Genomic DNA, 27,767 nt, shown 5'->3' with positions numbered 1-27,767 from the left:
GAGACACCACAACACTACATAAAGAGAGACACCACAACACTACATAAAGAGAGACACCACAACACTACAGAGAAACACCACAACACTACAGAGAGACACCACAACATGGCAGCAACACAGATCTAATCTAAGGTAGTGTTAGTTTGTTTTGTGGTGTTGGTGTTGTCCTCCTCCTCTTCACTTGCCCAGAGCCTTGTCCAGGTTGGTCCTGATGGCGTCCAGAAAGTCGGATGTGTTGACGTAATGTTCATTCAGCTTGCAGCTGCAAAATCACATGACAGGTTGGATTAGATTAAACACTTTAATGAACTAGACAGGTGTGTACGACAACACTAACGGCTCTATTCAATCCGATTGCATTGTGGTAATGATGATGAAACTAAGGAGAGGAGAGGAGAGACCAGCATAACCCGAACAGAGGAGAGGAGAGACAACCCTAATGGAGGAGAACCCTAACGGAGGAGAGGAGAGACCTAACCCTGACGGAGGAGCGACCTAACCCTAACAGAGGAGAGGAGCGACCTAACCCTAACGGAGGAGCGACCTAACCCTAACGGAGGAGCGACCTAACCCTAACGGAGGAGAGGAGCGACCTAACCCTAACGGAGGAGAGGAGAGACCTAACCCTAACGGAGGAGAGGAGCGACCTAACCCTAACGGAGGAGAGGAGCAACCTAACCCTAACGGAGAAGCGACCTAACCTAACCCTTAACGGAGGAGTGACCTAACCCTTATCGGAGGAGTGACCTAACCCTTAACGGAGGAGATACCTAACCCTTAACGGAGGAGATACCTAACCCTTAACGGAGGAGTGACCTAACCCTTAACGGAGGAGTGACCTAACCCTTAACGGAGGAGTGACCTAACCCTTAACGGAGGAGAGACCTAACCCTTAACGGAGGAGATACCTAACCCTTAACGGAGGAGATACCTAACCCTTAACGGAGGAGAGACCTAACCCTTAAAGGAGGAGAGACCTAACCCTTAACGGAGGAGTGACCTAACCCTTAACGGAGGAGTGACCTAACCCTTAACGGAGGAGAGACCTAACCCTTAACGGAGGAGATACCTAACCCTTAACGGAGGAGATACCTAACCCTTAACGGAGGAGATACCTAACCCTTAACGGAGGAGATACCTAACCCTTAACGGAGGAGTGACCTAACCCTTAACGGAGGAGAGACCTAACCCTTAACGGAGGAGTGACCTAACCCTTAACGGAGGAGTGACCTAACCCTTAACGGAGGAGAGACCTAACCCTAACGGAGCTCCGAGACTAAACAGTATTGGTTGTTTGAAGTAACTTCTTTGCTGTTGTAATATCGCAAACAGAAAACAAGTTTCACCATTACGGATTCCAGCTTTGAAACTGGCTTATAACCCGCAATCTGATTGAATCATAGGTTTCAGTTGGCCGGGGTTATACTGTGGACATGAATGTACTGTACTGTCTAGTGTAGTCACTTGGCCAGGGTTATACTAAGGACATGACTGTACTGTATAGTGTGGTATATTTGCATGTAGTCACTTGGCCAGGCCGTGGATGCAGCCGGCCAGGTCCTTGGTCATCACACCACTCTCCACGATCTCCACACACACCCTCTCCAGAGTCTGGGAGAACCTACAGGTCAACAGGGGTTAGGGTTAGTTACCTACAGGGGTCAATGAGACAACAGCATGTTAAGTATATTACAGGTTTTAGTAGTTATTGATAAAATCAAATGTTATTTGTCACATGCGCCAAATACAACAGGTGAAATGCTTACTTTACAAGCCCTTAACCAACAATGCAGTTTTAAGAAAAATAAGTGTTAAGTAAAAAATTAATTAAAAAAAGAACAAATTCTTAAAGAGCAGCAGTAAAATAACAGTAGCGAGGTTATATACTGGGGGTACCGGTACAGATGTGCAGTGGCACCGATTAGTCGAGCAGCGTGAAAGAGGGGGTGGGGGAGACAATGCAAATAGTCTGGGTAGCCATTTGATTAGATGTTCTGGAGTGTTATGGCTTGGGGGTAGAAGCTGCTAAGAAGTATTTTGGACCTAGACTTGGTGCTCCGGTACCACTTGTCGTGCAGTAGCAGAGAGAACAGTCCATGACTAGGGTGGCTGGAGTCTTTGGCAGTTGTTAGGGCCTTCCTCTGACACCGCCTGGTATAGAGGTCCTGGATGGCAGGAAGCTTGGCCCCAGTGATGTACACACTAACCACTGTAGTGCTTTGCGGCCGGAGGCCGAGCAGTTGCCATACCAGGCAGTGATGCAACCAGTCAGGATAATCTCGATGGTGCAGCTGTAGAACTTTTTGAGGATCTGGGGACCCATGCCAAATATTTTTAGTCTCCTGAGGGAGAATTAGGTTTTTTGTCATGCCCTCTTCACAACTGTCTTGGTGTGTTTGGACCATGATAGTTCGTTGGTGATGTGGACACCAAGGAACTTGAAGCTCTCAACCTGCTCCACTACAGCCCCGTCGATGAGAATGGGGGCGTGCTCGGTCCTCCTTTTTCTGTAGTCCACAATCATCTCCTTTGCCTTGATCACGTTGAGGGAGAGGTTGTTATCCTGGCACCACAAGGTCAGGTCTCTGACCTCCCAATAGGCTGTGTCATCATTGTCGGTGATCAGGCCTACCATTGCTGTGTCATCAGCAAATGTAATGATGGTGTTGGAGTCATGCCTAGCCGTGCGGTCATGAGTGAACAGGGAGTACAGGAGGGGACTAAGAATACACCCCTGAGGGGCCCCCGTGTTGAGGATCAGCGTGGCAGATGTGTTGTTACCTACCCTTACCACCTGGGGACAACCTGTCAGGAAGTCCAGGATCCAGTTGCAGAGGGATGTGTTGAGTCCCAGGGTCCTTAGCTTAGTGATGATGATGATCTGTGAGGGCACTATGGTATTGAACGCTGAGTTGTAGTCAATTAATAGCATTCTCACGTAGGTGTTCCTTTTGTCCAGGTGGGAAAGGGCAGTGTGGAGATTAAATAGAGATCGCGTCATCTGTGGATCTGTTGTGGCGGTATGAAAATTGGAGTGGGTCTAGGGTTTCTGGGATAATGGTGTTGATGTGACCATGACCAGCCTTTCCAAGCTACAGACGTGAGTGCTACGGGTCGGTAGTCATTTAGGCAGGTTACCTGAGTGTTCTTTGGCAAAGGGACTATGGTTGTCTGCTTGAAACATGTTGGTATTACAGACTCAGTCAGGGACAGGTGGAAAATGTCAGTGAAGGCACTTGCCAGTTGGTCAGTGCATGCTCGGAATACATGTCCTGGTAATGTGAATGTACACGTCCTGGCCTTGTGAATGATGAGAGCGTAGCTGATGTGATGTACAGTCATCCGGAACAGCTGATGCTTTCATGCATGCTTCAGTGTTGCTATTCTCGAAGCAAGCATAGAAGTAATTTAGCTTGTCAGGTAGGCTCGTGTCACTGGGCAGCTCGTGGCTGTGCTTCCCTTTGTAGTCTGTAATAGTTTGCAAGCCCTGCCACATTCTATGAAAGTCGGGGCCAGTGTAGTACAATTCGATCTTAGTCCTGTATTGATGCTTTGCCTGTTTAATGGTTCGTCGGAGGGCATAACGGGATTTCTTATAAGTGCCCGGGTTAGACTCCCGCTCCTTCAAAGCGGCAGCTCTACTCTTTAGCTTAGTCCGGATGTTGCCTGTAATCCATGGCTTCTGGTTGGGGCATGTATGTACGTACGGTCACAACATCATCAATGCACTTATTGATGAAGCCAGTGACTGATGTGGTGTACTCCTCAATGCCATTGGAAGAATCTCGGAACATATACTTGTCTGTGCTAGCAAAACAGTCCTACATCATCTTACCACATCCTTATTGACCGAGTCACTGGTGCTTCCTGCTTTAGTTTTTGCATTCAAGTCCCCGGCCACTAGCTAGCGCCACTTTCTGGATGAGCGTTTTCCTGTTTGCTTATGGCCGTATACAGCTCATTGAGTGCGGACTTAGTGCCAGCATCGGTTTGTGGTGGTAAATAGACAGCTAAGAAAAATATAGATAAACTCTCTTGGTAACGGGTTTTAGTAGTTATTGAGATATTACGGGGTTTAGTAGTTATTGAGATATTACAGGGTTTTAGTAGTTATTGAGATATTACAGGGTTTTAGTAGTTATTGAGATATTACAGGGTTTTAGTAGTTATTGAGATATTACAGGGTTTTAGTAGTTATTGAGATATTACAGGGTTTTAGTAGTTATTGAGATATTACAGGGTTTAGTAGTTATTGAGATATTACAGGGTTTTAGTAGTTATTGAGATATTACAGGGTTTAGTAGTTATTGAGATATTACAGGGTTTTAGTAGTTATTGAGATATTACAGGGTTTTAGTAGTTATTGAGATATTACAGGTAAGGGTTTTAGTAGTTATTGAGATATTACAGGGTTTTAGTAGTTATTGAGATATTACAGGGTTTTAGTAGTTATTGTGATATTACAGGGTTTTAGTAGTTTTTGAGATATTACAGGCAAGTGTTTCAGTAGTTATTACCTGATGAGGTCTGGGTTTCCATCCAGTTTCCCTCGGTGTTCCAGCCCTCTGGTCCAGGCAAAGATACTGGCGATGGGGTTGGTGCTGGTGGGTCGGCCCTACAGGACGAGAGAGGACAGTGCCCTGTTTTTATCTGCCGCTAACATGCATCCTTCGTCCTGTCATGACTGTCCTGTGAGGATCCGACTGGATCAGATCGGCAATGGGGGGGGCTGCTGGGGGGTTGACACCTCACGCCCAATTGTAAATTAAAGGAGAGAACATCCCTCTCCAAATTCACACAGGAATGTTCAACACAGAGACTTTTCCCACTGAAACTTTAACAAAGAATGTGGAGAATGGTCAGAGGCGAGCTATAGAAAACTAATGTGATATGGGTTGTTATTTTGTGAAGTCATAAAAAATACTGTAACTTCAAAAGTATATACACTTCATTTACGAAATCTCCATCCTTTACATTGTGAACAATGATGAAAGTATTTATGTTAAGATATTAATGTGATTTTAGGAGCCATAAGAGATCATTTGTCTCCTATAAACTTTGCACAGTAAGTAGCCACGCCGAGTGAGGTCAGCGAGTGTGTCAGTCTGACGGAACTGTCCCTTTTGACCAGAAAGTACATCAAATTATTGGTAATAAAATGAACATTTAGACCAGAGAGGCGTGTATTTGCAGCTCACGTCCAAAGTGGTTCGAACTCTGAATATCAACGAGGTGGAGGCGAGAAGCTCACGGATAATGACTGGTACAGCTGATTAGCTGTCCTAAGTAAAGTATCTAGAGAAGCACATTTAAGTGGGACCATTCTACTACTCTTCAAACTGTCGTATTCTACTACTCTCATCACCCTTGTGAACCATCAACAAGGCTGGCTAGCCTATCTTCAAAGAAGCAGCTTCCAGAGCGAATGGAAGGAGAATAAACTCTGTATTTGTTCAGGACGACACGACAAGTCACTGGGCAGAGAAGAGCAACAGTGGAAGAGACGGGTGAACCCTCTTGGACAATCAGAGCCTTACAAGCGTGCCGCGGAAAGGCTCAACAACCTTCCTATGAAGGACCTGGTTCCGACAGAGATCCATGGCAAACTAAGGAATTTACACATAAAAACATGAATGCTTTCTTACTCCAAATGGGTGGCGGGTCATGTGCAAAGTATATGATTACTGTGAGAGTAGTTCCTCCAATGTATCAACGGGTTAGGGTTAGGGTTACCCTAACCCCAACCCAAAGTATATGATTACTGTGAGAGTAGTTCCTCCAATGTATCAACGGGTTAGGGTTACCCTAACCTCAACCCAAAGTATATGATTACTGTGAGAGTAGTTCCTCCAATGTATCAACGGGTTAGGGTTAGGGTTACCCTAACCTCAACCCAAAGTATATGATTACTGTGAGAGTAGTTCCTCCAATGTATCAACGGGTTAGGGTTAGGGTTACCCTAACCCCAACCCAAAGTATATGATTACTGTGAGAGTAGTTCCTCCAATGTATCAACGGGTTAGGGTTAGGGTTACCCTAACCTCAACCCAAAGTATATGATTACTGTGAGAGTAGTTCCTCCAATGTATCAACGGGTTAGGGTTACCCTAACCTCAACCCAAAGTATATGATTACTGTGAGAGTAGTTCCTCCAATGTATCAACGGGTTAGGGTTAGGGTTACCCTAACCTCAACCCAAAGTATATGATTACTGTGAGAGTAGTTCCTCCAATGTATCAACGGGTTAGGGTTAGGGTTACACTAACCTCAACCCAAAGTATGTGATTACTGTGAGAGTAGTTCCTCCAGTGTATCAAAGGGTTAGGGTTACCCTAACCCAAAGTATATGATTACTGTGAGAGTAGTTCCTCCAGTGTATCAAAGGGTTAGGGTTACCCTAACCCAAAGTATATGATTACTGTGAGAGTAGTTCCTCCAGTGTATCAAAGGGTTAGGGTTAGGGTTACCCTAACCTCAACCCAAAGTATATGATTACTGTGAGAGTAGTTCCTCCAGTGTATCAAAGGGTTAGGGTTAGGGTTACCCTAACCTCAACCCAAAGTATATGATTACTGTGAGAGTAGTTCCTCCAGTGTATCTTAGGGTTAGGGTTACCCTAACCTCAACCCAAAGTATATGATTACTGTGAGAGTAGTTCCTCCAGTGTATCAAAGGGTTAGGGTTACCCTAACCTCAACCCAAAGTATATGATTACTGTGAGAGTAGTTCCTCCAATGTATCAACGGGTTAGGGTTAGGGTTACCCTAACCTCAACCCAAAGTATATGATTACTGTGAGAGTAGTTCCTCCAATGTATCAACGGGTTAGGGTTAGGGTTACCCTAACCTCAACCCAAAATATATGATTACTGTGAGAGTAGTTCCTCCAATGTATCAACGGGTTAGGGTTAGGGTTACCCTAACCTCAACCCAAAGTATATGATTACTGTGAGAGTAGTTCCTCCAATGTATCAAAGGGTTAGGGTTACCCTAACCCAAAGTATATGATTACTGTGAGAGTAGTTCCTCCAGTGTATCTTAGGGTTAGGGTTACCCTAACCTCAACCCAAAGTATATGATTACTGTGAGAGTAGTTCCTCCAGTGTATCAAAGGGTTAGGGTTAGGGTTACCCTAACCTCAACCCAAAGTATATGATTACTGTGAGAGTAGTTCCTCCAATGTATCAACGGGTTAGGGTTAGGGTTACACTAACCTCAACCCAAAGTATATGATTACTGTGAGAGTAGTTCCTCCAGTGTATCAAAGGGTTAGGGTTAGGGTTACCCTAACCTCAACCCAAAGTATATGATTACTGTGAGAGTAGTTCCTCCAGTGTATCAACGGGTTAGGGTTAGGGTTACCCTAACCTCAACCCAAAGTATATGATTACTGTGAGAGTAGTTCCTCCAATGTATCAACGGGTTAGGGTTAGGGTTACCCTAACCTCAACCCAAAGTATATGATTACTGTGAGAGTAGTTCCTCCAGTGTATCAAAGGGTTAGGGTTAGGGTTACCCTAACCTCAACCCAAAGTATATGATTACTGTGAGAGTAGTTCCTCCAGTGTATCTTAGGGTTAGGGTTACCCTAACCTCAACCCAAAGTATATGATTACTGTGAGAGTAGTTCCTCCAGTGTATCAAAGGGTTAGGGTTACCCTAACCTCAACCCAAAGTATATGATTACTGTGAGAGTAGTTCCTCCAGTGTATCTTAGGGTTAGGGTTACCCTAACCTCAACCTAAAGTATATGATTACTGTGAGAGTAGTTCCTCCAGTGTATCTTAGGGTTAGGGTTACCCTAACCTCAACCCAAAGTATATGATTACTGTGAGAGTAGTTCCTCCAGTGTATCTTAGGGTTAGGGTTACCCTAACCTCAACCCAAAGTATATGATTACTGTGAGAGTAGTTCCTCCAATGTATCAACGATAAGTGTCTCTCTCTCTCTCTCTCTCTCCATCTCCTTTGTAACAAGTTGTGTCAGTACGCTAGGGACCTGTTCCTAATGTATTAAGTGTGTGTGTTTATCCTGTGTTATCATTTAGTTAGCTAGTAAATCAATTATTAAACCCATTTGTGTAGTACTGAATCATAAGTAAGGCTGGGTTTTTTGCAGATGCAGGTTACGACTGTTCAGAATGATGATATGACACGAGGTTATGATTAATACGTTGGTTTATGATAGGTAAACCCTTTAGATTTTAATTCGGGAGATGGTCTTTAAATGAACTCTTTAAACAACCGCTTTCATGGTGCCTCAAATTCCTAATGAGTTCATTGTTACATGTTTAATTTATTCAGGTAACAATTAAACATAGTTGATTAGATAAATAACTGTCAATAGAATAATGAAAGTAAAGTCACGACAATCCTGATCCTGCCCATTTTACAATAGAATAATATAATATAATAATATATATCAGAATATATACAGCACCAGTCAAGTCAAGTTTGTACCAGTCAAAAGTTTGGACATCGACCCATTCAAGGCCTTTTCTTTATGCTGACTGTTCTACATTGTAGAATAATAGTGAAGACATCAAAACTATGAAATAACACATGGAATCATGTAGTGACCAGAAAAGTGATAAAGAAATCAAAATATATTTTGTATTTCAGATTCTTCAAAGTAGTCAACCTGTGCCTTATGTGTTATTTCATAGTGTTGATGTCTTCACTATTATTCTACAATGTAGAAAATAGTACAAATAAAGAAAAACCCTTGAATGAGTAGGTGTTCTAGAACCCTGGAATGAGTAGGTGTTCTAGAACCCTGGAATGAGGAGGTGTTCTAGAACCCTGGAATGAGGAGGTGTGTCCAAACTTTTGACTGGTATTGTATATATTCTTTTATCATCTAAAAATGTGGGTACAATCAGAATGAGGACAAGATCAGGACAAACAATTCATGTTAGAACCAGGTATTAACATGCCTAGTGAAATGGTTCTGGTGGCTCTACCATACAGGAGGATAGTTTTAACAGTGACATGGTGGTCTACCATACAGGAGAATAGTTTTAACAGTGACATGGTGGTCTACCCTACAGGAGGATAGTTTTAACAGTGACATGGTGGTCTACCATACAGGAGGATAGTTTTAACAGTGACATGGTGGTCTACCATACAGGAGGATAGTTTTAACAGTGACATGGTGGTCTACCATACAGGAGGATAGTTTTAACAGTGACATGGTGGTCTACCCTACAGAAGGATAGTTTTAACAGTGACATGGTGGTCTACCATACAGGAGGATAGTTTTAACAGTGACATGGTGGTCTACCATACAGGAGGATAGTTTTAACAGTGACATGGTGGTCTACCATACAGGAGGATAGTTTTAACAGTGACATGGTGGTCTACCCTACAGGAGGATAGTTTTAACAGTGACATGGTGGTCTACCATACAGGAGGATAGTTTTAACAGTGACATGGTGGTCTACCCTACAGGAGGATAGTTTTAACAGTGACATGGTGGTCTACCATACAGGATGATAGTGTTAACAGTGACATGGTGGTCTACCCTACAGGAGGATACTTTTAACAGTGACATGGTGGTCTACCATACAGGAGGATAGTTTTAACAGTGACATGGTGGTCTACCATACAGGAGGATAGCTTTAACAGTGACATGGTGGTCTACCATACAGGAGGATAGTTTTAACAGTGACATGGTGGTCTACCCTACAGGAGGATACTTTTAACAGTGACATGGTGGTCTACCATACAGGAGGATAGTTTTAACAGTGACATGGTGGTCTACCCTACAGGAGGATAGTTTTAACAGTGACATGGTGGTCTACCCTACAGGAGGATACTTTTAACAGTGACATGGTGGTCTACCATACAGGAGGATAGTTTTAACAGTGACATGGTGGTCTACCTTACAGGAGGATAGTTTTAACAGTGACATGGTGGTCTACCATACAGGAGGATAGTTTTAACAGTGACATGGTGGTCTACCCTACAGAAGGATAGTTTTAACAGTGACATGGTGGTCTACCATACAGGAGGATAGTTTTAACAGTGACATGGTGGTCTACCATACAGGAGGATAGTTTTAACAGTGACATGGTGGTCTACCCTACAGAAGGATAGTTTTAACAGTGACATGGTGGTCTACCATACAGGAGGATAGTTTTAACAGTGACATGGTGGTCTACCATACAGGAGGATAGTTTTAACAGTGACATGGTGGTCTACCATACAGGAGGATAGTTTTAACAGTGACATGGTGGTCTACCCTACAGGAGGATAGTTTTAACAGTGACATGGTGGTCTACCATACAGGAGGATAGTTTTAACAGTGACATGGTGGTCTACCCTACAGGAGGATAGTTTTAACAGTGACATGGTGGTCTACCATACAGGATGATAGTGTTAACAGTGACATGGTGGTCTACCCTACAGGAGGATACTTTTAACAGTGACATGGTGGTCTACCATACAGGAGGATAGTTTTAACAGTGACATGGTGGTCTACCATACAGGAGGATAGCTTTAACAGTGACATGGTGGTCTACCATACAGGAGGATAGTTTTAACAGTGACATGGTGGTCTACCCTACAGGAGGATACTTTTAACAGTGACATGGTGGTCTACCATACAGGAGGATAGTTTTAACAGTGACATGGTGGTCTACCTTACAGGAGGATAGTTTTAACAGTGACATGGTGGTCTACCATACAGGAGGATAGTTTTAACAGTGACATGGTGGTCTACCCTACAGGAGGATAGTTTTAACAGTGACATGGTGGTCTACCATACAGGAGGATAGTTTTAACAGTGACATGGTGGTCTACCATACAGGAGGATAGTTTTAACAGTGACATGGTGGTCTACCCTACAGGAGGATAGTTTTAACAGTGACATGGTGGTCTACCATACAGGAGGATAGTTTTAACAGTGACATGGTGGTCTACCATACAGGAGGATAGTTTTAACAGTGACATGGTGGTCTACCATACAGGAGGATAGTTTTAACAGTGACATGGTGGTCTACCATACAGGAGGATAGTTTTAACAGTGACATGGTGGTCTACCCTACAGGAGGATAGTTTTAACAGTGACATGGTGGTCTACCCTACAGGAGGATAGTTTTAACAGTGACATGGTGGTCTACCATACAGGAGGATAGTTTTAACAGTGACATGGTGGTCTACCATACAGGAGGATAGTTTTAACAGTGACATGGTAGTCTACCATACAGGAGGATAGTTTTAACAGTGACATGGTGGTCTACCATACAGGAGGATAGTTTTAACAGTGACATGGTGGTCTACCATACAGGAGGATAGTTTTAACAGTGACATGGTGGTCTACCCTACAGGAGGATAGTTTTAACAGTGACATGGTGGTCTACCCTACAAGAGGAGAGGATATTTGTAACAGTTACTGTCTATGCAACAGCAGCAGCATTAGCAATTAGACTGAATTTCCCACCAGCGTGGAAAGGTCCTAATGCTCAGTTGCTGGTTACCATGGCGTGAGTCAGGGATAGAATTAGGGTTAGAGGTTCCTTACCCTCTGGTGTTGGCGGTAGTGCCGTGTCACAGTGCCGTGGGCTGCCTCTGCCTCAATGGTCTTCCCATCAGGACACACCAACACTGACGTCATTAGACCCAGGGAGCCAAAACCTATGCAACAACAACAAGAGGGTGTCTATGAGGACTGGCCACCCTTCATAGCCTGGTTCCTCTCTAGGTTCTGGCCTTTCTAGGAAGTTTTTCCTTGCCACCTGCATTGCTTGGGGTTTTAGGCTGGGTTTGTAACATCAGCTGATGTAAGAAGGGCTTTATAAATACATTTGATTTGATTTGATATACTATTACAGGCACCCGACCAGGCCCAGATCCCGGTGATTAGCTGGAAAAGGAAATGGAGGTTTTGCGGAAAGAGATCAGGGTGCCTTGTGAGGATCAGGCGACGAGTATCTAATCTGCCCTTGCCTTCCATCCTGCTAGCTAACGTTCAATCGCTGGGATATACACTAACAAACTGAAAACACGTACATCTTACCTACAGGACATTTATAACTGTAATATCTTATGTTTCATCGAGTCGTGGCTGAACGACGATATTAAGAACATACAACTGGCGGGTTATACACTATCGTCAGGACAGAACAGCAGCCTCTGGTAAGACATTTGTAATTTGTAAACAATAGCTGGTGCACAATATCTAAGGAAGTCTCAAGGTTTTGCTCGCCTGAGGTAGAGTATCTCATGCATGATAAACTGTAGACCGCACTATCTACCTCTAGAGTTTTCATCTGTATTTTTCGTAGCTGTTTACATACCACCACAGCCCGAGGCTGGCACTAAAACCACACTAAATGAGCTGTATTCCACCAAAAGCAAACAGAAAAGCGCTCATCCAGAGGCGGCGCTCCTAGTGGCCGGGGACTTTAATGCAGGGAAAATTAATTCCGTTTCCCTAATTTCTATCAGCATGTTAAATGTGCAACCAGAGGGAAAAAAATTCTAGACCACCTTTACTCCACACACAGAGCCACGTACAAAGCTCTCCCTCGCCCTCCATTTGGAAAATATGACCATAACTCTATCCTCCTGAATCCTGCTTACAAGCAAAAATTAAAGCAGGAAGCACCAGTAACTTGGTGTATAAAAAAGTGGTCAGATGAAGCAGATGCTAAGCTACAGGACTGTTTTGCTAGTACAGACAGGAATATGTTACGGGATTCTTCCGGTGACATTGAGGAATACACCACATCAGTCACTGGCTTTATCAATAAGTGCATCGAGGACGTCGTCCCCACAGTGACTGTACATACTCCGAGCATGCACTGACCAACTGGCAAGTGTCTTCACTGACATTTTCAACCTCTCCCTGTCTGAGTCTGTAATACCAACAAGTTTCAAGCAGACTACCATAGTCCCTGTGCCCAAGAACACCAAGGTAACCTGCCTAAATGACTACTGACCCGTAGCACTCACGTCTGTAGCCATGAAATTCTTTAAAAGGCCCTTTGGGCATCGGTGTAAAAATACGTTAAAGTACGACTTATGTAGTTTTTTGTGGTATCTGTACATTACTTTACTATTTATATTTTGGCAACTTTTACTTCACTACATTCGTAAAGAAAATAATGTACTTTTTACTCCATACATTTTCCTTGACACCCAAAAGAACATCCCCTGGTCATCCCTACTGCCACTGGTGTGGCAGACTCACTAAACACAAATGCCTTGTTTGTAAATCATGTCTGAGTGATGGAGTGTGCCCCTGGCTATCCGTCAATAAAAGTACAAAAAATACAATTGTGCCGTCTGGTTTGCTTAATATAAGGAATTTGAAATAGTTTATATTTTTACTTTTACTTTTGACACTTAAGTACATTGTTCCCCTGGCTATCCGTCAATAAAAAAATAAACTACAATTGTGTCGTCTGGTTTAATATAAGGAATTTGAAATGATTTATACTTTTAAGTGTCATTAATATTTATAACATGTTTTTATCTGGACACTTTCTGTTTAACTGGAATTGTTCCTTGATGTAGGCTACTACCACTTTTAGTCTTCATCTTTACTACACTACTGTGAAGAATGTTGAATGGGTGAAGACAAAGGAGAGCTCTCCAGTAGGTACCAAAACATTCAAAGGCCCTTTTCTCAAAAGTGAGTTTACAAGTTAATCAACATTCAAAGCAGATGAAGTGTATGAAATACCATTTTGTAGCTCTGAGTATCTACTTTTATCCAATGTAAAAATAAAAAATAAATTAAAAATCAAATTTTGCTACATAAGACCGATTTGAGCTGGTCAGTCACATTTAAACTTTTAATTTTTAATTTCTTTTTTTATATCTCAAAAAAACATAATTCCACTTTGACAATATGGGGTATTGTGTGTAGGCCAGTGATACAAAATCGAAATTGTATTAATTTTAAATTCAGGCTGTAACTCTACAAAATGTGTAAAAAGTCAAGGGGTGTGAACACTTTCTGAAGGAACTGTACATCCAGACTTTCTGATGTGATTATACTTTAAGAGGACTCCTGCTAGCTACAAGGTGGACCTTTCTCAGCAATAAAAACATGAAACCCTTAGAAGTTAAGAGAAAATATGAGATTATATTGGACGATGATTGGAACATATGTATGTACAGTTAGACTGTGGTTTCACCTTGAGCCAGTATGTCAGACTGAACGTTTTCATAATAATAATAACTATATTACTGTATGTATAAACAGTATATTATATATTAGTGTTGGTCTCACATTGGGACAGTATGTCAGACTGAACAATTCCATTATGGTTTTATTATCATTATATATTATTACTGTATGTACAGTACCTGTCAAAAGTTTGCACACACCTACTCATTCAAGGGTTTTTCTTTATTTGTAAAATATTAGTGAAGACATTAAAACTGTGAAATAAAACATATGGAATCATGTAGTAACCAAAAAAGTGTTAAACAAATCAAAATAGATTTTAGATTCTTCAAAGTATCCACCCTTTGCCTCGATGACAGCTCTTGCACTCTTGGCATTGTCTGAAACGGCATCATGAGGAATGCTTTTCCAAGGAGTTCCCACATATGCTGAGCACTTGTTGGCTGCTTTTCCATCACTCTGCGGTCCAACTTATCCCAAACCATCTCAACTGGGTTGAGGTCAGATGATTGTGGAGGCCAGATCATCTGATGCAGCACTCCAATACTCTCCTTGGTCAAATAACCCTTACACAGTGTGGAGCTGTGTTGGGTCACTGTCCTGTTAAAAAACAAATGATAGTCCCACTAAGCACAAACAAGATGGGATGGCGTATTGCTGCAGAATGCTGTGGTAGTCATGCTGGTTAAGTGTGCCTTGAATTTTAAATAAATCACTGACAGTGTCACAAGCAAAGCACCATCACACCTCCTTCTCCATGCTTCACGTGTGAACCACACATGTGGAGATCCTACGTTCACCTACTCTGCGTCTCACAAACACACGGCGGTTGGAACCAAAAATCTCAAATTTAGACTCATGAGACCAAAGGACAGATTTCCACCGGTCTAATGTCCAAATCTGTCCAATGTCCATTGCTCATGTTTCTTGGCCCAAGCAAGTCTCTTATTGGTGTCCTTTAGTAGTGATTTAATTGCAGCAATTGCAGCAATGACCATGAAGGCCTGATTCAAGCAGTCTCCTCTGAACAGTTGATGTTGAGATGTGTCTGTTACTTGAACTCTGTGAAGCATTTATGAACCTGTCCTCTGCAGCAGAGGTAACTTTGGGTCTTCCATACCTGTGGCGGTCCTCATGAGAGCCAGTTTCATCATAGCGCTTGATGGTTTTGAGAATGCCAAGAGTTTGCAAAGCTGTCGTCAAGTCAAAAGTTGGCTACTTTAAAGAATTTTAAATATAAAATATATTTAGATTTATTTAACACTTTTTTGGTTACTACATGATTTCATATGTGTTATTTTATAGTTTTTATGTCTTCACTATTATTTTACAATGTAGAAAATCGTAAAAATCAAGAAAAACCATTGAATGAGTAGGCGTCCAAACTTTTGACTGGTACTGTATATACAGTATATTATATATTAGTGTTGGTCTCACCTTGAGCCAATATGTCAGACTGAACGTCTCCATCGTAGTTCTTGCAGGCCCAGACGAAGGCTCCGGAGGACTTGAGGACTTGTGCCACCATGTCATCAATGAGGCGGTGCTCGTACCAGATCTTCAGCCTGTCAAACTCTGGCTTGTAGTTCCTGTAGAGAACACAGGGGAGCTTTTAAAGCAGGCCTAGATTAACTGTTAACACTGGGGAAGAATCAGCAAGGAATGATACTGTCTACCTTGGCAAGCCACTTTGGCATGTCAATAACTTTATATGGTTTTTATGTGATCTTTTTTTATGGTGAATAGACTGTGGCCTCTATTCAATCCGTATCATGGAATTTCAGCATGGTAAAGAATGATAAGAAAATGGCGCCAGAGGGGATGGCTACCGTTTTACAGGCTCCTAACCAATTGTGCTATTTTGTGTGTTTTTTCGCATTGTTTGTAACTTATTTTGTACATAATGCTGATGCTACCGTCTCTTATGGCCGAAAAGAGCTTTACTCACCTCAAACTGGATGAAGATTTTTTTTATTTAATGAGTATGACGTGAATGACATAATGTTGCTCCCAGACAAGGCCAAAATCCCTTTTATTCACACGAAGAAAGGAAGGAAATAACATGGGTGCAGATCAGGGTGCCTTGTGAGAATTCGTCGGCTACTGGGTAACCCGCCTCTACCATCCGTTCTATTGGCCATCGTGCAATCACTGGAGAATAAATTGGATGAGCTCTGTTCGAGACTAATGGGACACTAACATTGTTATATCTTATGTTTCACTGAATCATGGCTGAACGACGACAACGATAATATAAAGTTGGCTGGGTTTTCCGTACATCGGCAGGACAGAACAGCTATGTCAGGTAAGACAAGGGGTGGTTGTGTGTCTATTTGTCAATAACAGCTGGTGCGCGATGTCTAACATTAAGGTAGCCTCGAGGTATTTCTCACCTAAGGTAGAGTACCTAATGATAAGCTGTAGACCACACTATCTACCAAGAGAGTTTTCATCTATATTTTTCGCAGTTGTCTATTTACCACCACAAACCGATGATGGCACTAAGACTGCACTCAACGAGCTGTAAGGCCATAAGCAAACAAGAAAATGCTCATCCAGAAGCCGCGCTCCTAGTGGCCGGTGACTTTAATGCAGGCAAACTTAAATCCGTTTACCTAATTTCTACCAGCATGTCACATGTTTAACCAGAGGGAAAAAAACTCTACACCACCTTTACTCCACACACAGAGACATGTACAAAGCTCTCCCTAACGCTCCATTTGGCAAATCTGACCATAATTCTATCCCCCTAATTCCTGCTTACAAGCAAAAGCTAAAGCAGGAAGTACCAGTGACTTGCTCAATACGGAAGTGCTCAGATGAAGGGGATGCTACGTTACAGGACTGTTTTGCAAGCACAGACTGGAATATGTTCCATGATTCATCCAATGGCATTTAGCAGTATACCAAATCAGTCACCAGCTTCATCAACAAGTGCATCGACGACGTCATACGTCCATATCCCAACCAGAAGCCATGGATTAGAGGCAACATCCGCACCGAGCTAAAGGCTAGAGCTGCCGCATTCAAGGAGCGGGACACTAATCTGAATGCTTATAAGAAATCCCACTATGCCCTCAGACGAACCATCAAACAGGCAAAGTGTCAATACAGGACTAAGATTGAATCCTACTCCACCAGCTCTGATGCTCGTCGGTTGTGGCAGGGCTTGCAAGCTATTACAGACTACAAAGAGAAACCCAGCCGCGAGCTGCCAAGTGACGCCTTCCAGATGGGCTAAATGCTTTTCATGCTCGCTTCGAGGCAAGCAACACTGAAGCATGCATGAGAGCATAAGCTGTTTCAGATGACTGTGTGATTAGCCGACGTGAGCAAAACCTTTAAAACAGGTCAACATTCACAAGGTAGCGGGGTCAGAGGGATTACCAGGACGTGTACTCAGAGTATGTGTGGACTAACTGGCAAGTGTCTTCACTGACATTTCCAACCTCTCCCTGACCAAGTCTGTAGTACCTACATGTTTCAATCAGACCACCATAGTCCCTGTGACCAAGAAAGCAAAGGTAACCTGCTTAAATGACTACTGCTGCTCTGTAGCATTCATGTCGGTAGCCATGAAGTACTTTGAAAGGCTGGTCATGGCTAACATCACCTCCATCATCCCGGAAACGCTAGACCCACTCCAATTCGCATATCGCCCCAACAGATGATGCAATCTCAATCGCACTCAACACTGCCCTTTACCACCTGGACACAAGGAACACCTATGTGAGAATGCTGTTCATTGACTAAAGCTCAACGATCAACACCATAGTGCCCACAAAGCTCACCAATAAGCTAAGGACCCTGGGACTAAACACCTCCCTCTGCAACTGGATCCTGGACTTCCCGATGGGCCACCCCCAGGTGGTAAGGGTAGGCAACAACACATCTGCCACGTCGATCCTCAACACAGTGGCCCCTCAGGGGTGCCTGCTTAGTCCCCTCCTTAGTCCCGTTCACAAACGACTGTGTGGCAAGCACGACTCCATCACCATCATTAAGTTTGCTGATGACACCAAGGTGGTAGGCCTGATCACCGACAACAATGAGACAGTCGGTCAGAGGCCGTCAGAGACCTGGCTGTGTGGTGCCAAGACAAAAACCTCTCCCTCAACGTGATCAAGACAAAGGAGATGATCGTGGACTACAGGAAAAGGAGGACCCAGCACACCCCCATTCACATCGACGGGGCTGTAGTGGAACAGGTTGAGAGCTTCAAGTTCCTTGGCGTCCACATCACCAACAAACTATCATGGTCCAAACACTCAAAGACAGTCGTGAAGAGGGCACGACAATGCCTTTTCCCCCTCAGGGGCTTGAAAAGATTTGGCATGGGTCTCCAGATCTTCAAAAAGTTCAGCTGCACCATCGAGAGCATCCTGACCAGTTGCATCACTACCTGGTATGGCATCATTACCTGGTATGGCATCACTACCTGGTATGGCAACTGCTCGACATCCGACCATAAGGTGCTACGAGGGTAGTGCGTCCGGCCCAGTACATCACTGGGGCCAAGCTTCGTGCTATCCAGGACCTCCATATTAGGCCTTGTCAGGCGAAGGCCCAAAAATGTGTCAAAGACTACAGTAACCCAGTCATAGACTGTTCTCTCTGCTACCGCACTGTCATGGTCCACCTGTCACCAGAGGGCGTTAGAGACCATCCTAGAGACATTGACGACACTCAGGTGTGTCCAATTTACCCATTATGATTTCCCTGTTAAACGAAGTGATTTCTATTGTCCTTTGCAAAAGCTTGAATTATTTACCATGTGCGTTCGTTTCCTGGGTGAGTTTTTGAGACTTAGTGTTTGTTGTTTTTTCAAGTATACTGTGATACTGTGGCCACCGTTTCTCAGTAAAGTATTATGTTTATCCTGAACCACTGATTCCTCGTCTGGACTCTTCTCTGCACCTGTCTCCAACCTTGTTACAGCTGTAATCGCAGCAAAAGGTGGCGCTACAAAGTATTAACTTAAGGGGGCTGAATAATTTTGCACGCCCAATTTTTCAGTTTTTGATTTTTAAAAAAAGTTTGAAATATCCAATAAATGTCGTTCCACTTCATGATTGTGTCCCACTTGTTGTTGATTCTTCACAAAAAAATACAGTTTTATATCTTTATGTTTGAAGCCTGAAATGTGGCAAAAGGTCGCAAAGTTCAAGGGGGCCGAATACTTTCGCAAGGCACTGTATGTCTGTACGCTACTCGTGTTTCTTGTTTTGTTCCATGTTCTATTAAATTCACTCTCTGTACTTGCTTCCTGATTATTAGCATACACGTTACACAGCCACCATCCTGCAGCTCCATATTTGTAGCCTAGTGGTTAGAGCGGTAACCGGAAGGTTGCAAGTTCAAATCCCCAAGCTGACAATGAGGGCTAATATTTATTTTTTATTTTACCTTTATTTTACCTAGGCAAGTCAGTTAAGAACAAATTCTTATTTTCAATGACGGCCTAGGAACAGTGGGTTGACTGTTCCTGTTTAGAGGCAGAACGACAGTTTTGTACCTTGTACCTTAAAAAATAAATATTAGCCTTCATTGCCGAGCTGCGACGAGTCTTCAACCACCCATTCAGCGGACAAGAAGCAGCCAGCTTACTGTTCAACATCTGCAAAAGGGCCAGACTAGTGGCTGAATTCGCCATTGAGTTCCACACCCTCGCTGCCGAGAGTGGGTGGAATACGGAGGCCCTGGTCATCGCTTTCCACCAGGGTTTGTCTAACTCCATCAAGGATGAACTGGCCTCTCGGGAACTGGAAGAGGACCTTGAGTCCCTGATAATTCTGGCAATCAGAATCGACAACTGCCTCAACAGCGCCTTTTTGACACCACCCCATTATCCTGGTTTCCTGAGTACCCCAAGCTCCCCGAACCCATTATTGAGCAGCCAATTCAGCTGGGACGCACATGTCTGAGCCCACAGGTGCATGTGCGAAGGCTTCTGCCTCTACTGCGGAGGTCTCGATTTCGATTTCAGCCTATCGCCCGGGATCCAAGAATCAGAAAGCAGACACCCTGTCCCGCCAACAAGATGTCCCTAACGAGGAGAGGGACTCCGAGCCCATCATCCCCAGCTCGCACATTGTGGCCGCTGTGATATGGAGTATTGAGACCACGATCCGACAAGCCCAGACCCGAGAACCTGACCCTGGTGGGGAACCCATTAACAGACTCTACGTTCTGCAATCAGCCCGTTCTCGAGTACTATACAATGGGGACACTCCTCTAAATTACCTGGGCATCCAGGGGTTAATCGGACTCTGGAGTTCCTGAGGCAGAAATTCTGGTGGCTCAACATGATTGAGGTGAGATCCTTTGTTGTGCCCTGTTCCACCTGTGCCCAAAGCAAGTCCTTACGCCAGCAACCGGCTGGGTTGCTACAACCTCTGCCCATTCCCAGCGAGCCCTGGTCCCACCTGTCTGTAGACTTTATCAGAGGGTTACCTCCATCCCAAGGGCTTACCACTACCCTGGTGGTCGTTGATCGGTTCTCCAAGGCAGCCCATTTCATTGCCTTAGACAAGCGAAGAAGACCGCTGATCTCATGATTAGACATCTCTTTCAACTACACCTGTCGGATTCAACGCATGTGACAACTACAATTTCTTTGATGATTTTGTTTGAAATTTAAAGGCAATGTTCCCGCGTTAGCAGAGACTGCATTCACGGTAAACACTGCAGATGTCGTCTCAATAGGAAATGACCTTTACATTTCCAGTGCTCTATCAGGCGATAAAGATTGAATAGTTGTTCTTCTAGTTAGGTATAATATGGTGAATAGACTTTATATATGGTTATAAATATGGTGAATAGACTATATCTAGTTAATTATAGATATGGTGAATAGACTAGATCTAGTTAATTATAAATATGGTGAATAGACTATATCTAGTTAATTATAAATATGGTGAATAGACTATATCTAGTTAATTATAGATATGGTGAATAGACTATATCTAGTTAATTATAAATATGGTGAATAGACTATATCTAGTTAATTATAGATATGGTGAATAGACTATATCTAGTTATAAATATGGTGAATAGACTATATCTAGTATAAATATGGTGAATAGACTATATCTAGTTATAAATATGGTGAATAGACTATATCTAGTTAATTATAAATATGGTGAATAGACTATATCTAGTTAATTATAAATATGGTGAATAGACTATATATATGTTTATAAATATGGTGAATAGACTATATCTAATTAATTATAAATATGGTGAATAGACTATATCTAGTATAAATATGGTGAATAGACTATATCTAGTATAAATATGGTGAATAGACTATATCTAGTTAATTATAAATATGGTGAATAGACTATATCTAGTTAATTATAAATATGGTGAATAGACTATATCTAGTATAAATATGGTGAATAGACTATATCTAGTTATAAATATGGTGAATAGACTATATATATGTTTATAAATATGGTGAATAGACTATATCTAGTTATAAATATGGTGAATAGACTATATCTAGTTATAAATATGGTGAATAGACTATATCTAGTATAAATATGGTGAATAGACTATATCTAGTTATAAATATGGTGAATAGACTATATATATGTTTATAAATATGGTGAATAGACTATATATATAGTTATAAATATGGTGAATAGACTATATCTAGTTATAAATATGGTGAATAGACTATATATATATGTTTATAAATATGGTGAATAGACTATATCTAGTATAAATATGGTGAATAGACTAGATCTAGTTATAAATATGGTGAATAGACTATATCTAGTATAAATATGGTGAATAGACTAGATCTAGTATAAATATGGTGAATAGACTATATCTAGTTATAAATATGGTGAATAGACTATATATATAGTTATAAATATGGTGAATAGACTATATCTAGTATAAATATGGTGAATAGACTAGATCTAGTTATAAATATGGTGAATAGACTATATCTAGTTATAAATATGGTGAATAGACTATATATATATGTTTATAAATATGGTGAATAGACTATATCTAGTTATAAATATGGTGAATAGACTATATATATATGTTTATAAATATGGTGAATAGACTATATCTAGTATAAATATGGTGAATAGACTAGATCTAGTTATAAATATGGTGAATAGACTATATATATATGTTTATAAATATGGTGAATAGACTATATCTAGTTATAAATATGGTGAATAGACTATATATATATGTTTATAAATATGGTGAATAGACTATATATATAGTTATAAATATGGTGAATAGACTATATCTAGTATAAATATGGTGAATAGACTATATCTAGTTAGTTATAAATATGGTGAATAGACTATATATATAGTTATAAATATGGTGAATAGACTATATCTAGTTATAAATATGGTGAATAGACTATATATATATGTTTATAAATATGGTGAATAGACTATATCTAGTTATAAATATGGTGAATAGACTATATCTAGTTATAAATATGGTGAATAGACTATATATAGTATAAATATGGTGAATAGACTATATCTAGTATAAATATGGTGAATAGACTATATATATATGTTTATAAATATGGTGAATAGACTATATATATAGTTATAAATATGGTGAATAGACTATATCTAGTATAAATATGGTGAATAGACTATATCTAGTTAGTTATAAATATGGTGAATAGACTATATATATAGTTATAAATATGGTGAATAGACTATATCTAGTTATAAATATGGTGAATAGACTATATATATATGTTTATAAATATGGTGAATAGACTATATCTAGTTATAAATATGGTGAATAGACTATATATATATGTTTATAAATATGGTGAATAGACTATATATATAGTTATAAATATGGTGAATAGACTATATCTAGTTATACATATGGTGAATAGACTATATCTAGTTATAAATATGGTGAATAGACTATATCTAGTATAAATATGGTGAATAGACTATATATCTAGTTATAAATATGGTGAATAGACTATATATCTAGTATAAATATGGTGAATAGACTATATCTAGTTATAAATATGGTGAATAGACTATATCTAGTATAAATATGGTGAATAGACTAGATCTAGTTATAAATATGGTGAATAGACTATATATATAGTTATAAATATGGTGAATAGACTATATCTAGTTATAAATATGGTGAATAGACTATATCTAGTTATAAATATGGTGAATAGACTATATCTAGTTATAAATATGGTGAATAGACTATATCTAGTTATAAATATGGTGAATAGACTATATATAGTTATAAATATGGTGAATAGACTATATCTAGTTATAAATATGGTGAATAGACTATATCTAGTTATAAATATGGTGAATAGACTATATCTAGTTATAAATATGGTGAATAGACTATATCTAGTTATAAATATGGTGAATAGACTAGATCTAGTTATAAATATGGTGAATAGACTATATATATAGTTATAAATATGGTGAATAGACTATATCTAGTTATAAATATGGTGAATAGACTATATATAGTTATAAATATGGTGAATAGACTATATATCTAGTTATAAATATGGTGAATAGACTATATATATAGTTATAAATATGGTGAATAGACTATATCTAGTATAAATATGGTGAATAGACTATATCTAGTTATAAATATGGTGAATAGACTATATCTAGTTATAAATATGGTGAATAGACTATATCTAGTATAAATATGGTGAATAGACTATATCTAGTTATAAATATGGTGAATAGACTATATCTAGTATAAATATGGTGAATAGACTAGATCTAGTATAAATATGGTGAATAGACTATATCTAGTATAAATATGGTGAATAGACTAGATCTAGTATAAATATGGTGAATAGACTATATATATAGTTATAAATATGGTGAATAGACTATATCTAGTTATAAATATGGTGAATAGACTATATATATGTTTATAAATATGGTGAATAGACTATATCTAGTATAAATATGGTGAATAGACTATCTAGTTAATTATAAATATGGTGAATAGACTATATATATAGTTATAAATATGGTGAATAGACTATATCTAGTTATAAATATGGTGAATAGACTATATATATGTTTATAAATATGGTGAATAGACTATATCTAGTATAAATATGGTGAATAGACTATATCTAGTTATAAATATGGTGAATAGACTATATCTAGTATAAATATGGTGAATAGACTAGATCTAGTATAAATATGGTGAATAGACTATATCTAGTTAGTTATAGATATGGTGAATAGACTATATCTAGTATAAATATGGTGAATAGACTATATCTAGTATAAATATGGTGAATAGACTATATCTAGTTAGTTATAGATATGGTGAATAGACTATATCTACAGTAGTTAGGTATAGTCTATATCTAGAATAGTATAAATGTGGAATGCAGTGCAACTCTATACAGTAGGCTGCCAGTTGCATGTCTTACTCCTCAAAGATCTCCTGGAAGATATCCTTGAAGCGTCCGTCGTAGTACTTAAGGATGGTGTTCTTAGTGCTCATGTATAGAGGCCACCTCTTATTGATGGCATACTGGAAACAGCTGTGGGCAAACCCTGTGATGGACTGGACATGACAGAAAACAGTATTAGATCAATGTGATGGACTGGACATGACAGACAGAACACTATTAGAACCCTGTGATAGACTGGACAGGACAGACAGAACACTATTAGAACCATGTGATGGACTGGACAGGACAGATAGAACACTATTAGAACCATGTGATGGACTGGACAGGACAGACAGAACACTATTAGAACCCTGTGATGGACTGGATAGGACAAACAGGCTGTACATTATCATACTGAAACATGAGGTGATGGACAGGACAGGACAAACAGGCTGTACATTATCATGCTGAAACATGAGGTGATGGACAGGACAGGACAAACAGGCTGTACATTACCATGCTGAAACATGAGGTGATGGACAGGACAGGACAAACAGGCTGTACATTATCATGCTGAAACATGAGGTGATGGACAGGACAGGACAAACAGGCTGTACATTACCATGCTGAAACATGAGGTGATGGACAGGACAGGACAAACAGGCTGTACATTACCATGCTGAAACATGAGGTGATGGACAGGACAGGACAAACAGGCTGTACATTATCATGCTGAAACATGAGGTGATGGACTGGACATGACAAACAGGCTGTACATTATCATGCTGAAACATGAGGTGATGGACAGGACAGGACAAACAGGCTGTACATTGTCATACTGAAACATGAGGTGATGGACAGGACAGGACAAACAGGCTCTACATTATCATACTGAAACATGAGGTGATGGACTGGACAGGACAAACAGGCTGTACATTATCATACTGAAACATAAGGTGATCGTGGCGGATGAATAACAAGACAATGGACCTCAGGATCTCGTATCGGTATCTCTGTGCATTCAAATTTCCATCGATAAAATGCAATTGTGTTCATTGTCCATAGCTTATGCATGCCAATACCATAACCCCACCGCCACCATGGGGCATTCTGTTCACAACATTGACATCAGCAAACCGCTGGCCCACAAAACACTACCAGTTGCCTGGTACAGTTCAAACCGGGAATCATCCCTGAAGAGCAAACTTCTCCAGCGTGCCAGTGGCCATCGAAGATGAGCATTTGCCCACTGAAGTCGGTTACGATGCCGAACTGCAGTTAGGTCAAAACCCTGGTGAGGACGACGAGCACAAGATAAGCTTCCCTGAGACGTTTCTTACAGTTTGTGCAGAAATTCTTCAGTGGTGCAAACCCACAGTTTCATCAGCTGTCCGTCTGGCTGGTCTCAGATGATCCAGCTGGTGATGAAGCCGGATGTGAAGGTCCTGGGCTGCCGTGATTACACGTGGTCTGCGGTTATGAGGCCATTTGGATGTACTACCAAATTCTCTAAACCGATGTTGGAGGAGGCTTATGGTAGAGAAATTAACATTACATTCCCTGGCAACATTCCTGAAGTCAGCATGCCAATTGCACACTCTGTGGCATTGTGTTGTGTGACAAAAGTGCACATTTTAAAGTGGCCTTTTATTGTCTCCAGCACAAGGTGCACCTGTGTAATGATTATGCCGTTTAATCAGCTTCTTTACTTTCCACACCTGTCAGGTAGATGGATTATCTTGGCAAAGGAGAAGTGCTCACTAACAGGGATGTAAACACATTTGTCCACCAAATTTGAGAGAAATAAGCTTTTTGTGCATAGAGAACATTTCTGAGATCTTTTATTTCAGCTCATAAAACATGGGACCAACACTTTACATGTTGCGTTTATATTTTTGCTCAGTTTATGTTCTTTAATGTCAAAGGCAAATTTCACTCCTTGGATGGAAAATAAAGTGTGTAACTTAAAAAAAAAAAAAGAACCTGCCCCAGCCTGCTCACCTCATCAGTATTGTACATGCCCAACCCACAGCCTCCTGAGACGAAGTCAAAGACCTCCCACTCACTCCCCTTGCTGCCATCAGCTGGGGTGAACACCATCTTAAACTTCCCTGGCTTGGTGATCACAAAGTCAGTGGCTCTGTACTGTGGAACAACACAACAACAAACATCAACAACAGAACATTCCTCACATGCTCTGTGATTGAATACAAATCTAATCTAAAACACGTATTGTATGTTACTTATCTACCTGGTCACCAAAGGCGTGTCTGCCGATCGTTATTGGCTGCGTCCAACCAGGGACCAGACGGGGAATGTTCTTGCAGATGATCGGCTCTCGGAAGACGGTTCCGCCCAGAATGTTCCTGATGCTTCCGTTGGGACTCTTCCACATCTTCTTCAGCTTGAACTCTGTTAGGGTTAGAGATGGAGGCCTGAGTTAACCTATTAGACCTAACCATAACTCTAACCCTGACCTTACTACATCTAGCCCAGGTAACTATATATCTAACCCAACTACACCTAGCCCAGGTAACTAACTATCTATCTAACCCAACTACACCTAGCCCAGGTTACTAACTAACTAACTAACTATCTATCTAACCCTGACCTTACTACATCTAGCCCAGGTAACTAACTATCTATCTAACCCTGACCTTACTACATCTAGCCCAGGTAACTAACTATCTATCTAACCCTGACCTTACTACATCTAGCCCAGCTAACTATCTACCTAACCCTGACCTTACTACATCTAGCCCAGGTAACTAACTAACTATCTATCTAACCCTGACTCTTCCACATCTTCAACTCTGAGGAGTAAGGGTCATGGATGAAGGCCTGACAGGAGTTATGCTGTTAACTGTCAAACTGCAGTGCTGATCTACCTCCTGACACTGAAACCATGGTCAAACAAATATTTATAGAAACACTTTAATAAGTGTTATCCCCTGGGATTCAAATATCCATCTTGTGGATGTATGATGTATTTCTAACCAGAGAATGTATGTCTGTGATTAAAGTAGATACCATCGACTCTGGCTTCATCCGGGGTGATGGTGGCACACTTGACAGCCACGTTGTACTTCATGGTGGCGATGGCTGAGTCAATGGTGACCTGGTCGTCTGTCTGGTCGCGGCACGGCAGACCAAGGTCATAATACTTCAGCTCCACGTCCACGTTTGACAAGACCAGCTGGAACAATATAACACAT

At 40.9% G+C, this 27,767-nt stretch overlaps 1 protein-coding gene across 1 annotated transcript; it reads right to left on the bottom strand.

The window, feature by feature from the left end:
• Positions 1-27,767, bottom strand: LOC110516389 (isocitrate dehydrogenase [NADP], mitochondrial). The gene is made up of 9 exons (XM_036963868.1): positions 27,583-27,767; positions 26,804-26,964; positions 26,554-26,697; positions 24,589-24,725; positions 15,576-15,727; positions 11,523-11,635; positions 4,518-4,615; positions 1,529-1,621; positions 1-262 (listed from the first exon to the last, which is right to left on the bottom strand). Exons 1-9 carry the CDS (start codon positions 27,641-27,643, stop codon positions 178-180), a joined length of 1,044 nt encoding a protein of 347 aa, XP_036819763.1. The 5' UTR covers positions 27,644-27,767; the 3' UTR covers positions 1-177.

This window comes from Oncorhynchus mykiss, chromosome 26 (genome assembly GCF_013265735.2).
Source record: "Oncorhynchus mykiss isolate Arlee chromosome 26, USDA_OmykA_1.1, whole genome shotgun sequence".
In the NCBI taxonomy this organism is placed as follows: Eukaryota; Metazoa; Chordata; class Actinopteri; order Salmoniformes; family Salmonidae; genus Oncorhynchus; species Oncorhynchus mykiss.
The sequence above is the reverse complement of the archived record's forward strand: the minus strand, read 5'-3'. Positions and strand labels throughout refer to the sequence as shown.

Coding starts and splice junctions, on each gene's coding strand:
- LOC110516389 (XM_036963868.1), bottom strand. CDS start 27,643: ATGAAGTACAACGTGGCTGTCAAGTGTGCCACCATCACCCCGGATGAA. Junction 11,636..15,575: donor GTCTGACATATTGGCTCAAG/GTGAGACCAACA, acceptor GTTGTTGCATAG/GTTTTGGCTCCCTGGGTCTA. Junction 1,622..4,517: donor GGAAACCCAGACCTCATCAG/GTAATAACTACT, acceptor GTTGACCTGTAG/GTTCTCCCAGACTCTGGAGA.